Source organism: Haliotis rufescens, unplaced genomic scaffold, assembly GCF_023055435.1.
Source record: "Haliotis rufescens isolate VD_foot unplaced genomic scaffold, xgHalRufe1.0.p SCAF_20, whole genome shotgun sequence".
NCBI lineage: Eukaryota > Metazoa > Mollusca > Gastropoda > Lepetellida > Haliotidae > Haliotis > Haliotis rufescens.
The window spans coordinates 20,669,939-20,688,663 of record NW_025963891.1 but is presented as its reverse complement, the minus strand read 5'-3'; the positions used below and the strand labels follow the sequence as shown (position 1 = coordinate 20,688,663).

Here is an 18,725-nt window from a genome sequence, read left to right as displayed (position 1 = left end):
TATTTGGATGTTTACATGTTTACAAAAGATAAACTTCCAAAGCTGTTTTTTTTTCTCAGTAATTTAAAAAACCCAAACTGTGCCGCATTATAAGTGGAAGTCAGAAGTCACATTATAGATGAAGTCAATAGTTTGTGTTCCTATCCCTCAAGAAGGTGTCACCCCAGACAGCTCCAGGGTATGTACTACCCCCCTCCACCACCCCCTCTAGAACTAACACCTCCCAGTTGACCCAGAATGCTTGGTAAAACCTAACCAATGTACTCTGTGCATGTGAAGACTAAACTATGCGTTGCCATTGTGGCTCTCTTGTCTTCCAACAAAGCCTTTCTTCATCTCCAGAGCACAGTTCTGTTTGACTTGCTGTTAAAATACAAGGATTTATTCAGTAACATGTAGTTTCCGTATATATATTGCCGCACACTACGTTATTGATTAAACTTGCAATGTATTGTAAGCAGTTCACTATGGATATAGTGGGACACGTTTTATGAGCATATTGATGTATATACAATTATGTACCGGTATGTAACTATGTATATGAGTAAGATGATATTAAAGTTGTGCACAGTTGGTCATAAGTATGTTATAACAAATACCGGTAGTGATTTAGGATCACCCTTTCTCAAAATAATATCTTTTTTGTTTTAAGTTCTTTAACTTCATACTTTTGAAACATCACATTTTTTAAATTAAAAAGTTTGAACCAGTACCTGTGCAAATTCTTTATTATGTGATCAAATTGTGCTGAAATATTATGATTAAAGTATTGAATATAATTATATTCATGCGAATACTCTACCACTATTACATCAATGCCTTACTCTCGCATTTTGGCATGTCATCAGTGAAACAACAAAATGTTACTAGGTTTGTTGTAACTTACTTCTGACCAGCACTGTAATTGTCGGCCATGGTGGTGGGTCGTGCCCATGGTAAGCTTCTGCAGTGTTTCCATGTCTGTCAATCATATGCTGCTTCTGTGTACCACACGAGATACGTTCACATCCCAGGGAGCTTCAGTCTCAGCAGCAGCCATTCTGTAACTGAAGAGGGGGGCACAGGCAGCCCAGTTGCCCAAGGTGCTGCGATTCGCTGTTCAGAGTTGCGTCCCTTGGGCACGCCAGAAACCTATGATTGTGGGTTCGAATCCAGGTTCGCCTCAATTATGTTTCTAGGTTTGTTAGCACCATACCCGTGCTTGTGGGTTTCACCGAACTGTAAACGTCTGAGACCTGCATCACTTGGGGCTTTCCTCCCACATTAAGGTAACACGCCATGATATAACTGGAATACTGTTAAAAGCTGCGTTAAACCTAACTCACTCACTCGCTGTAACTGAAGACAAATGAATATAAAATAATAAAAGGGTTGCCTTGTAACATTTCTTCACTACAGAAACTTCATTAAGAATGTTTTGGAAGTTGAATACTTAGAGAGTATGTATAGGGTATACATGTGTTATCATTTTTCTCGTATAATTTTTATACGGGAACATATCCTGAAGGTTACGAGCAACAAGACAGACAGCAGAAACTCCCTGTGGAGTGAATGTGTCATGTGAGGGGATGTTTATCATGTTTATTACATGATTTGTTTTTCAGAAATTAAATATGTATAATCTCATTGAAATTGCCGTACATTCATTTAATACATGTTTGTGTTAACTGACAGTAAATATAGAACATCAACTCCAGAGACTAATCAGTCTCGATTGTCTGCCGAAAAATATTCCTATGAGTGTAAAAGTCAAAATAGTAAATACATTGTAAATGTTCTATATTTAGTTTCTTTAATATTATGAAGGTGTTAAATTTTCGTAGTTTACAAAGTCTCCTATTTGAGTTATATTTTTTGACAATTGTTCTGCAGTTAATTAATTGGTGTTTTCCTGACATGTTTGGGTCATGTTATGGTTGGGCATGGATGTGAAATGTCTGTATGCTTTTTTCAGATATAAACCCCTACAAACCTAGCTATGAATTCCCCTCCAAGGTTAAAGGTAAGTTCATTCATGTGCCTGCTTTTGTCAACTTAATTCTGTAAGCAAGCTTAAAATTAGCAGCTATCTGCACCCAAACTCTATAGCATCACGATATGGCCATGCACGTCATTGTAAGTAATCACCAGTAGACAATGCTCCGATCATTTTGTGAAGATATCAACGTGAACGAGCAGTTGACTGAAGAAAATGGTATGTTCATGGTGTATGTAAGGATTTGCTACCAGTGATCAGAGTCATAAGCAATAAACAAGATGATTATATAAAGAATGGGCAGTGTTAACTGGACGAGTGAGGATTTGCTACCAGTGATCAGTCATAAGCAATTAACAAGATGATTATATAAAGAATGGCCAGTGTTAACTGGACGAGTGAGGATTTGCTACCATAAGTAATCAAATAATTCCAAGTACCGTATTCGACGCAATAAGGGCCCAGGCCGCTCTCAAAATTAGAAATAGGGGGCTCTTATTAGAATGGTATTTTGGTGAGAAAAAAACAGAGTTAAAAGATAAATTTCGTGGTTGATGCTGACAGCCTGAAATGTTTATATACAGATATATTTTTCCAGAATTTAATTGCCCATAATTAAGGGTTCATTTAACACACGAGTGCGTATTATACACGAATAAATGTCTTGTGTACATTGATCAATCAGAAGGGGTGCTAATTGGGATTGTTCACACGCCAATATATTAATAAATATCGCCGTGGGCGCTTATTAGAGCATAGTGCTTATTACGTTGATACGGTAATGTGTTATGTGCAACGGCACCTCCATTTCAAGGTATGTACAGGAGCTCTGTGTTTCCAGATGAATCTGGGTATCGGTCGGAGCCTGAAGGGAGGTACAAAGACCTTTACCGACCTCGGTACCGCAGCGAGTCGGGCAAGAAGGAACCTCGTCGACAGTAAGTACACCCAACTGCCACAACTTCATGTCATGCATGGCACGGGACCAATAACTAAAACCTTGAACTTAAGATAGTCTCATCACCTGAAAAACACTATAATTTAGAAATCTGTATCGCTGGATGATATAATCCATATGGTGTATGTTCACTGTGTGCCAACTGACTATATGGGCAACAATGCTAAGATACTTCGCTAAAACATCAAAGGAGGCGACAGTACTTTATCATGAGATAATGTACACTTTTTGAGCTATGTCAAAAATGGTTGACGTCATGAGCCTGTTCACATTACTTCCCCGTGATCTGACTCATGTATCTTTGGTGACATTGTTCTATCATTCCTGTCAATCAAGATAGCGCAAGCACATCAATATTATCGAATGAAATAGTTTCTTACAGCAAGTCTGATTAAATCATAATTGGGTTGACAATTGTGAGAAGGAAAAACAACCACAGAAGTTTTAAACCAAAATTATTGGTGACAGTTGCCCCATAAGAAGTTTAAAACTCCTCCTTTTTTAACAAAATATTTTTTTTGCTGTGATGTCATTGGCCATATTGTGCATTAACTGATCAAATTTGTGGGCCAATCATGGAGAAGTTGTCATTACAAGATTTAAATATTAAAACAGGAATAGTGGTTTGATCTGGTTATTTCAAGATATTAAACTGGTTTGTCATAAATCATGCATGTTGCCACCTTGATGAATTGTTGTATTGTAATCACGATAATAACACAACCACAAGAGCATTTTGTTTGTATTCAACCAAAACAAACATTACAAGCCAGAACAGATGTGTTTTGTCCAAAGTGCCAATAAAGTATTGATTCGTCATCAGGTGTTTGTGGGTGTTCGGTCCAGCATACACTCTGTTGTTTCCTGGCGTCATGATAGAGTTGGGGAAAATTTCCACTTCAATCAATGTCATACATATTAATGATTTGGTTTTATAGGCTTATATTATTTTAATGTCCTCATAATCATTCATCAAATCTGAATTGGTTGGCAAAAACATTCCAAAGGTAGCTTAATGATTGAAGCATTAGTTTTGTTGGCCAGTATGTTAGCAACAAATCATACCTGGCTAATATCAGACAAACTTCAGGCTGAGGCCTGTAAATCAGTATGAGTTAGGTGATAATTACTTAATTATTATATTTACATGCAATATTTTCAAAAGAGTGAGACAGGAGGCACTTTAGTTTTATATATGGGTGAAGGCACCGATGTATGTAAACTGTGAAGCAGTTGTAGGTATATCTCATCCAGTAGAGAAGGGAATATGTATTGTGAACATCTTCAGCTGTAGGTACTGCGGGGCAAAAAAATAATGTGAGGCAGTGTTTTGTATGGAAGCAGTGAGTGAGTGAGTTTGGTTTTACGCCGCTTTTCATATTACAGCAATATCATGGCGGGGGACACCAGAAATGGGCTTCACACATTGTACCCATGTGGGGAATGGAACCTGGGTCTTCGGCATGACAGGCGAACTCTTTAACCACTAGGCTACCCAACCCCCCCTGTAGGGAAGCAGGTGGAGATGAAAGTTTAATAATTAATGTATTATGACCTGATGAAACTTTGATAGAATGTGAAGTCAGGATTTCACATTGAAGGAAATGCAAAATATTTATCTTTTAGACCTTGCAGCAATTACCATATTTGACATAATAAGCGACCAGGGCGCTCTCAAAATTAGAAATAGGGGGCTCTCATTAGAATATTATTTTGGTGAGTAAAACAGAGTTGAAAGATAAATTTCGTGATTTATGCCTGAAATGTTTATATACGACAAATATATTTTTCCAAATTTTAATTGCCCATAATTAAGGGTGCATATAACGCACGAGTGCGTATTATACACGGATAAATTAGTCTTGTGTACGTTGATCAATCGGAAGGAGTGCTAATTTGGATTGTTCACTAGCCAATATACAGTCAAGTCTCGTTAATCCGACATTGTTGGTTGCACATGATTGTGTCGGATTAACAAGTATGTTGGATTAACGAAATTAAGCGATTTGTGATCGAAAATTGGACATCTTCACGATAGATAATAACCGTGTGTTTCCTCATGTAAATGCAAGTGCTACTGTCTTAACAACTTGCTTCATCTACTTAAAAAAGTCTGTCAGTGTTTTCTGTTTCTCACATTTTGAAGGCACATTTCTCAAAGTCCCCTGTTCGCTTGACGTCTAGGGCTGGTGGTTCTTCAGCATCAACATTGTCGAGGTGTAATTTCATTTGTTTCTTATAATAAAGCTTGAAATTCTTTATGATCCCGGCATCTAGTGTTAATTGTTAAAGTTAATCTCTGCAGCCAGTGCGTGTCAAAACACGGGGTTGTGTACTCGCGGGCAGATGACCACGGAGTACGCTGACCACTATGTCGGATTAACGAGACTGATTAATGAGTGATTTCGGTAATTCGTTGCAAATTAGGTGTGTCAGAGTCGGAGTGCGAGAATGTCGGATTAACGGGACTAAATAGCGCTGAATCAATCGGTTCCCATCATTTGTGTCGGATAAAGCTGAGTGTCGGATTAACGAGTGTCGGATTAACGAGACTTGACTGTATTAGCAAATATCGCCATGGGTGCTTATTAGAGCATGGCGCTTATTACGTCAAATACGGTATGTAGATGAAAAACAAGAGAAATCTTCGCCATAGAGTCCTGAATTAAATAACTGCTGATTAAGTCAGCATGTCATCCCTTGTTACAGTCGGGGACAATCCCGAGATAGCAGACATTGTTGTGTACCATGATAGGGGTGATGACTGTTAGTGTGGCCACTTCATGGTCTGTTAATGAAACTAACTAATTGATGAGTGTAAGATAACAAGCTTGACAATCCTAATTAACGTTCTCAGATCTAGCCTGATAATGAGGACACTTTGTCATCTGAGAAGCATTGCCAGACTGTAATATTTAATCATGTGGAAGTTGAATCTTTTCAAGCTTAATTAAACATCCAGTTTGAAAATTGAATGAAGTAACTCCGACACAAGATGTCAGAAGAATGGAATCAAGTTTCAGACATGTTTATAATTCATGTTGCTCTGTGCTTAAACCTGGATGAGGACTTAGTGAAGGGTGGTTTCATTCCAAACCTTTTTTTCATTTCCAATTCATCATAGAAATTAATATGTGATCATAGCAGTGTTTTGTTTGATGCTATCATAAATCTTGAAATGAATTCCTACCATTTTATGTAATACTTTGCAAGAAAGAAAGCTTAATTATTGAAACTGAGATAATTGCATGTTTAAAAAAATGGTCATGCAGCTGTGTGATAGGAAGAGAGATGTACTGGGTCACTTGTGTAGAACTGGAACAGCCTCTTGCTCAACCAGTCTGGAAGACCTCCATGTACAACTTAATGTCAGATATTCATAATAACGTGTCTGTAACTCTACTTTTTATAGTTCTGTAGAAGGCAGACGATTCATAAATCTCTTTATCATCACATCTTTCCAACAGCCATTAAATTTTTTTGAAGCACTTTTACTTAATAACAATCTCATTAAAATCAGACCTTAGTTCTCGCTACCGCTAAACGAAGATCTGAAGACATCCCATTAGGGGTCACGTCAGAACAACCTGTCATCCGACCAATCAGTGCATTGCTTACCAGATTATGAAAGTGACAGTCGGAATGTGATTTCTAATCATGCAATCTAGAAAACTTTAACATGGGGTATTCCGAACGATAATTATGGGTTTAACGACTGAATCCTTTCAATCTAGACCATCTATTAGCCATTCCAGAATGTTTTTTTTGTTCAGGTTTCAAATTTATAATCGAGAATTTGTTAAAATATGTTTCGAAGCATAGTCGCCAATTTGAAATTTGTGCCGTAAAGCACGAGAAAGCTGCCTTCTGATTGGTCATTCCATTGGTCGGTCAAAGTTCGCGCAAGGTCGGTCTGACCCGACACGTAATTGGATGTCCTCAGATCTTTGTTTAGTGGTAGCAAGAACTAAGATCTGATTTTAATGAGATTGACTTAATAACAATGGAGATCAAAGATAAAATATGAGATAATTGGCCCCCATGTTGACTAATATCTAGTCTCTGAAATTGTTAAATTATCTTAATAAAAATGTAATAAAAAGGAGCGCAGAGACTCTCTTCATTGTCTGATACTGCAGTAATCTAGACTTGCCAAACATGTGGATATATTTGTATCAGGGTCTGTATGACAGAAGATCTGGGGTAGAATAGGTCTTCAGTAACCCATGCTTGCCGTAAAAAGCGACTATGTTTGTCGTAAGAGGCGACTTATGGCATCGGGTGGTCAGGTGCATGTCATCGTATCTCAATTGCATGGATTGATGCTCATGATGTTAATCACTTGATTGACCCATCCAGACTTGATTATTTACAGACCGCCGTCATATAGCTGGAATATTGCTGAGTGTGACGTCAAATGATCAAACAAACAAACAAACAATGTGGTATGACAGGCTGTTGGTAGTGTTGTAGATAGAAAATGTAAGTAAGTCACAGGTCAAGCAAAACAAGTTACACAATGTTTCTGCAGTAATGGCTCATGATCAATTTGTATTGCAATAGACATGTTTTTATTTAAGGTAATAAAACTGTATACAAAAATATTTTAAAAATGTATATAATGTTAAGATGTTCATATAATAAAACTAACTTTCAGATATTTATTATTTTTCATATTGCAGCATTATGTTTAAGCTAAATGACCTTTGAAGGTTTATATATTTGTTCTTTCTAAAGGTTAATTGATATATATAAGTCAAAAATGATAATAACTTCAGTTTACTTATAAACCATGATGTGTTTAATGTGTCAGTGGTTTACATGGGGAGTAACTGATGGGTCTCAGTGAATAATGTCCTAAAATGACAGCAAAGCTATTATATTATTGTAACCTAAATTGAATCCGCAACACCATTAGTGTGAAGTCATCATTACAAGAATTAAAAATTAATCATATAGTGGTTATTTCAAGATAATAAACTGGTTAGTGATAAATCATGTATTTTGGCACCTTGATGAATTGTTTCATTGTAACCACGATAATAACCAAATAACAAGAACATTTTCTTTGTATTCAACCAAAACAAACATTACGAGCCAGAACAGATGTGTTTTGTCCAAAGTGCCAATAATGTATTGATTCGTCATCAGGTGTTTGTGAGTGTCCGGTCCAGCATACACTTTGTTGTTTCCTGGCGTCATGATAGAGTTGGGGAAGATTTACACTTCAATCAATGTCATACATATTAATGATTTCGTTTAATAGGCTTATATTATATTAATGTCCTCGTAATCATTCATCAAATCTGAATTGGTGGGCAGATGCATTTCAAAGGTAGCTTAATGATTGAAGCATTAAATTGTTATTTCAGTCAGAGATGGTAGGGTGTGCTCCATGTGTGGGTAGGAGATAGTGCTGAGGGGTCAGTGGGGGGTGGGGGGACTTTTAGTCTACTGAGATGATGTTGATTTCTCTCTAATTTCAGCATTGAATTTAGGAAATGGATATTTTGTTCAATACTCAAAAAGCTGGAATGAATGGCTGCATGTTAAGGTTCTTTGGACTAATTTCATTGACTTATTCACCCATAAATGGACATTCTACCAGGAATATGAAAATACTTGAATCTGCTCGAAACATCTCTCATTGAAACAGCTTATTTGATGTCTGTATCACTGCAGAAGCTAATACTATTGAAAAGTTCTTTCTCAAACATGGTAGGTACCTGTACTTATTCCAGATAAGGAATTTACATACAAATTAACATACAATCATTTCTATTTTACTCATGTTTTACGTTTCTAAACGAATGAGTGTTCACATTGGATTTTGAAAATGTCATAAGGTATTTTTGTCAAAAAAAATTATTTTTTTATTGTGTCCTTCAGGCACCGGGAACTTATTTTGATGGTGCCATTACAATTGTATCTATGCCAGAAGCTCTCTGATACTCGGAATTTCAAACCCTGTATTATCCCCATGTTATTGGTTTTGGGATGCTTTAAACATTCATAGTTTTCTCCCTAATCACAAGAACAACTGTAAAACATCTCACTCACTTATGAAGACAACTTTATCTTTAAAAAAATCCAGAATCTGAGTGTTTACAATGTCTGTGTGATGCCACCCCCTTCATTATAGCGCGGGCAATCGCAATAAACATGGCCGTATGAAAAACATATCATGTCCAAAAACATATGATCCAATCATACTTTAACTATATGTAACGATATTTTACTATACAGTAAACTACGGTTATAACAAACTCAAAGGGACTACTAATTTTGTTCGTTATAACTGTAGTTCGTTATAAGCATATATACAGCATAACTACAGCAAATAGTTGGGACCAAAAAGTGAGTTTGTTATATCTGTCAGTTCGTTATAAGCGTGTTCGTTTTAACCGTAGTCTACTGTATGTTGAAATCATGTAGTATCATCATCAAATTTGTTTTCATAAAGATTTAAATTATTTTATGTAATTAGTTATATATCAGCTATATTGTAGGCACTATGTGATGGTCCCGACTGCACTATGTATATAGTATCTGTATGTGTCACTGTTTCTCTCCCTGCTGCCAGTTCAATACCCACACTTCCCAGGTATATTCTACACCGATGTCTCGTGGCGCATGAAGCATGCTGTAGCATTATAGGCATGAAGACATGAACCATTTTATTGATTACAATTTCTTCATTGTTTGTATCTATGTTTAAGGGCTACTCCTTGCCCTGCTCATCTTTTGTTCTTGGTGAATCTGTATTCAGTATATGAATGAGCTAGAAGTAAAATTGAAATGCCATGACAAACAATAAAAACGTTATCTATAAAAAACTTTATAAAATGTTCTTGCCTCTTCTTAGTGTCTATCAAAGAATTACTGTAGGCATGTTCCTCTGTTATCCTCCAATGGAGAAAAATTATTTAATTTTCAGTAGTGTTTATCATACTGTTTTATTTTCAGACATTTAGAAACCTTTTTTTGGGGGGGGGGATAATTTAATTCCGAAAAATATTAGTGTTTTATATAATCCATATTTTTCATTTTTAAAATCCTTTTGTGGAATGATGTGCTTGATATTAGTTTTTTGTAAGTATTGTTCATGTCTTTTCATTTTCTGTTGTGTTCCGAAACAGTTAACATGTCATTATTGTTGTGCCTGTAATATGGTCACTGCTAGTCTAGATATAGAAACAGTCCAAGAACTATGTAAGACTTCCTACCAATTAACTGTAAATGTGAAGTTTTCCCAAATTTGCCCGAAGCCAACCAAGGTTGAACCTGAATTTCCTGTACGTATGTTACAAAGGTACAAATCACTTACTGCCCATGTCAAAACATATTCTGAATATTTACTTGTCAATTCCCAGCTTCTGGACTCCGACCCACGCCAAATCCTCAATCGAGGTTTACAGGAACCAACCGAGAAGTATTATGGATTATGAACCAGGATTTTCGTCCATTGCACTGCGGGAAGCAAAGACGGTAAGTTTTTTTTAATACAATTTCATGTTTTAATTTTGGACTTTTTAAGCATGAAATTTTAAATCTTTTTCATGTTTCCATTATAAATTTTAACATTGCAACTTGAACTAAATGCATTGCATCCAATTCATTGTTTTCTTTTCCATTTGTCTATTCATAGCCTATTTAATTAGCATGTTGCAATTTATCTTTGACATTGTTCTGAGCTTTTAAAATGTGTGTGATGTATGCAAGAGTTATAGATCCTGAGGAGAACCTATGTTTGTAACAGCATGCTAAATATAGAGACTTAAACATGCGGCGAGGCAGGACTATGTATCTGATCGTAAATAACCAGTCAATTATTTACCACAAAATACCTAAGTGATATTTATTGAACCAACTGAGTTTACATCATAGAAATTTGAAACCACTCACTCGAGAAATTACTTAGGGAGGTTTGTTCGGATGACCTCACATCCTTTACCATTGAAATGTTCTTTTTGCTAAGTAAATATCGGCAATGGGGAGACACCCAGATAAGATCAATATATTGTTCGGTCAATCAACACGTTGTGGCCATTCTTCACAGGTTTCTATGGTAATCAATGTTCAGCTTTGTCTGGAGTTAAAGCAGGCTACACATGTCTCCTGATCTCCTCACACATGTGGATGAGCTTGTATAACACTGATCAATACTTATTGGCTGGTCAGATGTTACGGAGGATAAGTTCATGATTATGGTTAACAGCCAAAATAGCTGAGAGTGAGTGAGTGAGTGAGTATGGTTTTAGCAATATTCCAGCAATATCACGGCGGGGGACACCAGAAATGGGCTTCACATATTGTACCCATGTCGGGAATCAAACCCGGGTCTTGGCGTGACGAGTGAACGCTTTAACCACTAAGCTACCCAACTGCCCAGCTGTGAGAAACATGATGTACTTTTCCCTCTATATGACCAAAAACAAATTTCTTTAGAAGCTTTTGGTCCAATTATTTTTCATGTTCTTTAGATTAAAACCTCTATTTTAGGAATATTATGTCTGTTCTTATGAAATATTAAAGAATTTGTTCACCATTACAAGTGATAATGAGGGGAATAATAATAGGAAAATAATAGTAATTTTACGATCAGTTTTATGTTCCATTTGCCATATTAAGTTTTGTTTTTTGTTGTTTATTGCCACACTCAGCAATAGTGCAGCTATATGATGGCTCCATATTAAGAATAAACCAAATCAAAATGTCCATTTTGTTCGGTAATTGTGTACCAGTGATACATTCTACATCTTCCGATAGCTACCTCATGCTAGAATGTGTAAGTGTAATGAGTTTGCAGTGAACAAAGACAGGCTCGGCATGACTTCGTATTACCCAGATAAAAACACTACGCCTACAGCTGCGGCCTATTATGTAGGAAAATGAACAAAATCAATAACTTCTATTGATTTCAAGTCCAGCCTCGTTTGCATGTGACTGTCGCTGGGAGATGCCATTTGTGTGTGTGTGCAGGTAATGCTCGTTAATTATAATCAAGGTGCGTCTACCTTAGTGTGTATTGAGCATGCTCAGGATGGAACACTTGTGTTGATGCTCGACAATGCATGTACGATTTGAGATTGGCGTGTGTGCAGTTGTCATGCTCCACTAGTGACTGTTTGATGTTCGGTACCTGTAGAAATTCCGGCCCAGAGCTCAAACCATCAGTTCATTGAGGGATAAAAAGAAGAAGAAGGTATTGGCTGTATGTTATAGCTTGTGTGTTATGACAGTTCGGTCAGTCTGACGGGCGTGACGGTATTGTCACGATTTGATCGGTCACATCTGACCTCACATACTGACCAGGTGACAGTGTGTCAAGCCGTATGTCTGACCCCGACAGCTGACCGAACATCGTGTGCTAGTTGGCGTTATGCTTGCTTACATTTTAATATTCAATTTTCACTTCTAATATATTCACTTGTTTGCCTGTTTTTCTGTCTTTCTGAGATTTGAGTGAGATGTCTTTTCTGTTGTGAATCTTTAATTTCGTGTTTACACAATATACTCTTAGATAAATGTAATATGAAGTATTGCTACACAGATGATAAAGCTCGGGAACATTGAGCAGAGAGGTAGCTAGTGGTAGACATTCCCCATGGGGTGTCCTTCCCATTGTTACACGGATGGTTGGTCTTGATAGGTTTAGGGTATGAAACATCTCTCAACAATTCAATGGTCACAGCAGGATATGTATCCAGACATGGTTAGAAAAGAACACTAGGTATTGTCTGGTGTGATTCACTATAGCTCAGACGCATACTTGACAAAGCTTTGTATATTAACGGTAATGATCACCATCTCTGACACACTGATGGTGTAATGGTAAAGCAAAAGGAATTCAATACATGAAGGACTTCAGGAGCCTTTTAGTTATATCTTTGTGTCAAGGGTTCTGGTGTTACTGATGACAGAATGGTATCCTTGGAAGTGTCTTGTTGCTAATTGTAAACTATGTCTTGTGTGTCATTAGCTTTACATGGCAATGGATTATCTGCACAGGGTCTAGGGCCATTATAACTGAAATCATAGCTTCAGTGGCTGTTTTTAATATGCTTGAATTCATATTTTGCGTAGGCGTTTAGCTTGATATTCTGTCATATACTGAATAGGCTTTCTGGCTTTGAAAAACAAGTTGATGTTGTGGAAATGTTTGGCAAATATTGACATAAGCTGGTTTTGGATTGACATAAGCTAGTTTTGGGTTGACATTTATGCACCCATATTGTACATTTTTATTTGTGATAGAAATAGTTGGGTTTTCTAGGGCAGAATAGAGTAGTCTGAGAGGCCGCTGATAATGTAATCACTTGGCCCCAATGGCTGCTCAGTGGTCTGATATTGTTGGGTGAACGCCATGGACCATTGCACACTTTTGACCCAGCTGATGATGCTGAGGGATGCTCATGCTTTCAGCCACCGGTTTACCTGCTTCAGCTTGACCAGAGTTACTGAGTTGGGCTTAACACAGCTTGGAACAGTATTTCAGTTATATCACGGCATGTTAGCCTAAAGTGTTTGAAAAGACGAAAGTGATGCAAACATTTCACAATTTTGTTTTGTGAAACCAACAAGCACGGGTATGGTTGACAGAGCATAGTGACTGGTGTAACACTCACCCACATAAATAAATACATCAAGTGTCTGATATTCTCTTGTAATATGACCACTGGAATGAATACAAATTATTTAATATTTTCTGGTAGACGTTGTCCATAGTCCTTTCCGTTCTTTCTGTTCTTTCCTTTTCTTTTTTTCAAACTCTAAGTTTAAATAATAAAATTACAGAATTCTCAAACCAAGAAACTCTTGTATGCATATTTTGATGACCTGGTATTTGGGCAAGCCAGCTTGGCGGGGATGGTCCACTAAATGGCATATGCATATAAGCTGATCTTGTTTTGCTCCTCTGTAGTCCCACTGGTTCACTGACCACACTTGACTGCACACTTCACGGGGACGTTGAGAGCTTGTACTAACACTGCCACTTAGGGTTCTACTTTGTTAATTATGAAACTCTTAAGTCATTACCATGACATTTCACTTCAGTGAACAATAGTTTAAATAGATTTTACCTTTTCTTTGATTGCCTCCCTTGGAACAGGATAATACAACAGAGGTAAATAACCTTTAGACTCCTTGATCCATGCTGATCAATTAATTTGTTATTCTTTTTAATATTACAGGTTTGATCTTGCATTGTCCAAATTTCGATACATATTTATCATGTACAGATTAACATGTTACACAATTTAATGGATGTACATTGTAGTCACAAGAGCTGACACAGAAGTGCAACTTTGCCATACACTAAAATTGAAAAAAATGTAACCTGTATATCCTTTAATTTCATTTTTAAATGCTGGAATGTATGTATGGAATGTTATGACCCATTAGATATCTATTTAATTTAATTGTAGTCCTTTCTTTCAGAGAGCCATCCCTTCATGTGTGAACATGTGTGTTACTACCATGAATACATGCACATACATTTACTCCAATGGTATATAATAATCTGTTGCAGGGTATCGTTCACAACCCTCCCATTGAGAAGCCCGGTCAGTTCAGCAACTAGTAAGTACACTGATGCTTGTGCCCCCCCTCCCTCTTGTACAGGTTGTTGTTGCAGGTGGGGATCACCTGGCCGTCATGGAGGCCTGTCTACCTTGCTTCCTCTCAATAGGACATGCTTCACACTCAGAAGCACTTTGTGCATGACTTGCAGCTGACTGTTTAATATTGATTGCATTGTTAGTGTTTTCACCTGTTTGCTCATTGTCAAGATGGTGATTTCAAGGGTTAAGATTTGTTAGGTGTTTTTTGAAATTTAAAAAAAAAAGTACATTTGTTCGTGTTCGCAAAGTTGGATTTTGTTGGAGGTGATGTAAGTTAGATTGTTGGTGTCCTGTGTTCGTGATCTTCCAGTTGTCTCCAGTGCTGCCATCAAGAAGCCTGTCGTACCAGGCGACTAACGGGATCGGGTGGTTCGGCTTGCTGACTTGATTGATGTATGTCATTGTATCCCAATTGCATGGATCGATGCTCATGATGTCAATCACTGGATTTTCTGGTCCAGACTCGATTATTTACAAACCGCTGTCATATAGCTGTAATATTGCTGAGTGCGTCGTTACACAACAAACAAATAAACATAACAAACATAAAGATGTTTGTGATCTATTGTTCATTGTGTATAACAATGTTGCTGCATGTTAAACAGTGTTTGTTAACGAAGAGGACCAAGATGAGTTTGGTTCAGATTTCCGATGAGGCCTGGTAGATTGTGGTTAAAGCTTTAGCCCATCAAGCTGAAGACCTGGGTTCGATTCCTGACATGGGTACAATGTGTTAAGCCCATTTCTGGTGTTCCCTGCCATGACATTGCTGGAATATTGCTAAAGCAGCAAAAAAAATTTGCTAACTCATTCTGATGACAATCTGAAGATTGATGAATTTACTGTGATGTATGTTGGTGGAAGATAAAGGCATCCAAATAACATTGCGGCCCCATTACCACACTCAGTTGGAGGTGTTTATTGTAAGGTGAAATCCTTCCCTTACTGTTGTCAGGAAAACTCTGTCTCAGTTACATTGCACTAATAAAAGCAGCTGTTTCTGCAGCACTATGAAGTTAGATGAGGAGATATTGCTTTCCATGCCATCTGTATGTTAGACTTGTTAGTCATGCATTGTGGTGCATGCATGGGCAGCAGCTGGGCCGCGTGTCCCTGACATTGCGCTGCATGTTGTGGGTATGTCATTCGGAATGTCAAACTGGTACAAGCCCTACATCGAGCTTGGGAACAGCTTTTTATTGTCAATATTTATTTTTTATGGTTGTTCTGATTCCTTTGCCACCTGATATGTTATTTCAATGTTATTTTGTCATCAATGGATTTTTGAAAAAGTTAAGGGCATAGAATTTTATAATCTTTTGGTATTCCAGTGTCTATTTGTGACATACTAGGACAAGTAGGGGTTTACTTACAAACCAGGGTCATGGTGGCACAGTGGTCTGAGATGATACACATTTTGGTGCACAGTTGTGTCCCTTAGTGGTGCCTGGTTGGGCTCTGATGAGTCCAAATTAACTACCCAGGTACCCATCCCCCTATTACCCGACCCTACCCGGGTACCCATCCCCCTATTACCCGACCCTACCCGGGTACCCATCCCCCTATTACCCGACCCTACCCGGGTACCCATCCCCCTATTACCTGACCCTACCTGGGTACCCATCCCCCTATTACCTGACCCTACCTGGGTACCCATCCCCCTATTACCTGACCCTACCCGGGTACCCATCCCCCTATTACCTGACCCTACCTGGGTACCCATCCCCCTATTACCCGACCCTACCCGGGTACCCATCCCCCTATTACCCGACCCTACCCGGGTACCCATCCCCCTATTACCTGACCCTACCTGGGTACCCATCCCCCTATTACCTGACCCTACCCGGGTACCCATCCCCCTATTACCTGACCCTACCTGGGTACCCATCCCCCTATTACCTGACCCTACCCGGGTACCCAGACCCTACCTGGGTACCCATCCCCCTATTACCTGACCCTACCCGGGTACCCATCCCCCTATTACCTGACCCTACCCGGGTACCCATCCCCCTATTACCCGACCCTACCCGGGTACCCATCCCCCTATTACCCGACCCTACCCGGGTACCCAGTGTAGGTCTCAAGAGATAGGTACAAAATGTCTGATTGGGAAACGTTTGACCGTACTCCTGTCAAAATGTATTTAGATACATGTATTAAACGATCTGGTCATGCATACACTGAAGTTGACTGAAGCTTTATCTTTAATTAAACATAAAAGTCAGAAGGAATGGGGGCATAGTAAAAAAAATGTGAACATTAGTGACTATTTGTGTAACCATAGACCTCAAAAGACACTTGGGTGAGATTCTCTACCTAGGTACTTCTTTTAACATAAAAGTATTTTACAGCACATTCATATGCCTGAAGATCAAGTGAGTAGAGAAAAACTATCAAATCTAAGTATTACAATCATCTGACTACCCCCACACACTGATTTGATGTCCGAGATGTGCATATACATTGCAGGGGGCAGTGGGGTAGTCTAGTGGCTAATGCATTTGCTTGTCTCACTGAAGGCCCTGGTTTGATTCCCAACATGGTTGCAATATTTTAAGCCCATTTCTTGCATCCCCCTCTGATATTGCTGGAATATTGCTAAAAGCAGTGAAAAATTTCAGTCTTTCTCACTGCCTCAACAGACCTGTGAAGATCTGGGGTAGAATAGGTCTTCAGCAAGATTGCCATTAAAGGCTACTATGCTTGTCGTAAGAGGCGACTAACAGGATCGAGTGGTCAGACTGACTTGATTGATACATGTTATCATATCTCAACTGCGTAGAACGATGCTCATGATGTCAATCACTTGATTGTCTGGTCCAGACTGGATTATTTACTGATCGCCGTCATATAGCTGTAATATTGCTGAGTGCATCGTTAAACAGCAAACAAACGACACGGCCTCAACCTTGCAAGGATTCACTTTATAGCTGTTGTCCGTGTTACATAACATTCCACAATTAAGCTGCCCCAGCACAAGTGGAGAAATGCTTGGTCTCCTTTCTTAATCAGGCAACATGATCCGATGACTAAGACAAGAGACAATAGCTGATTGCATGAGCCGAGTCAGGTTTCACTGCAATAGGTTCATGAGTCAAGTTACTTGGGCACATAGTTTTTGATTCCAGTTAGAGAGAAGGTGACAGTCTTGCCGTCTGGTCATCTTGGGTCCAGATCACTGACACCTCTAGTGGTCACTTTGGCTTGTCCAAATATTTAATGTCCGTGTGATATGTGAGGTATCAATATTTGGAATACATATGAAGTGACCCGGGGACATCTGAGAGTTGACCGGTTCGCACCTAAAATGGAGGTCGGGAGCAGATAGTCCTGTGTTCGGGGATAAGACTGTGATGTATTCTTACCGCTACTACAGGTTTGCTTTTTCGTAACACTTCACATTGTAAAATTTGTTGGTAATTATGTGATAGTTGACCGATATTCTTATGTATAGTTTCTTTTAATCATTTCATTTCTTTTTCAAATACACAAACCATACTTTTACAGAATATAGTCATGTGCAGTTTTGATTTAATGTCATACTAACGGGATCGGGTGGTCAGACTCGCTGTCTTGGTTGATGCATGTCATTGTTTCCCAATTGTGTAGATCGATGCTCATGATGTCAATCACTGCATTGTGTGGACCAGACTTGATTATTTACAGACCGCCAACATAGAGCTGGAATATTGCTGAGTGCAGCATTAAACAACAAACTAACAAACAAACAAACAAACAAACAAACAAACAAACAAACAAACAAATTATTTACAGCCCGACATCATAGAGCTGAATATTGCTGAGTGCAGCATTAAACAAACAAACACACAGATAATGTCAATGAAATTATCCTGAAGCCTGTCAGGATATGGTTGGTTTCAATGAATTCACAATGATCTCCCTTGTTAGCCCTGACCTTGTGAATTTGGAAACACAACCTGCTGTGGGAACATCTATATATATACCAAGGAAAGTGCTCTGTAATGATATTTCGTTTATCCAGAAATTTGTTTTGTCCAGACAATTAACAGTGTTTCACTGTACAGTGAAATGAGTTATCGCTCATTATATCCTTTGTGCTAACTCAGAACACGGTATTTTCTATCCAAGGTGATGGAAACCTCTATTGTTTATGAATAAAGACCTTCAGATGGAAGTAGTGTAAATG

General features: G+C 38.3%; 1 protein-coding gene across 40 annotated transcripts in view; it reads left to right on the top strand.

The window, feature by feature from the left end:
- LOC124137577 (sorbin and SH3 domain-containing protein 1-like) overlaps positions 1-18,725 on the top strand; it is a 182,325-nt gene that overhangs the window by 122,423 nt on the left and 41,177 nt on the right. For 36 of the 40 annotated variants that reach the window (XM_048400956.1, XM_048400951.1, XM_048400949.1 and 33 more), the window contains 6 exons: positions 1,955-2,002; positions 2,817-2,913; positions 10,307-10,421; positions 12,082-12,138; positions 14,047-14,061; positions 14,467-14,516. In XM_048400956.1, coding sequence (XP_048256913.1) covers positions 1,955-2,002; positions 2,817-2,913; positions 10,307-10,421; positions 12,082-12,138; positions 14,047-14,061; positions 14,467-14,516 — 382 coding nt within the window. The remainder of the gene's footprint in view (positions 1-1,954; positions 2,003-2,816; positions 2,914-10,306; positions 10,422-12,081; positions 12,139-14,046; positions 14,062-14,466; positions 14,517-18,725) is intronic. The other 4 variants (XM_048400950.1, XM_048400938.1, XM_048400936.1 and 1 more) reach the window with 3 other exon arrangements.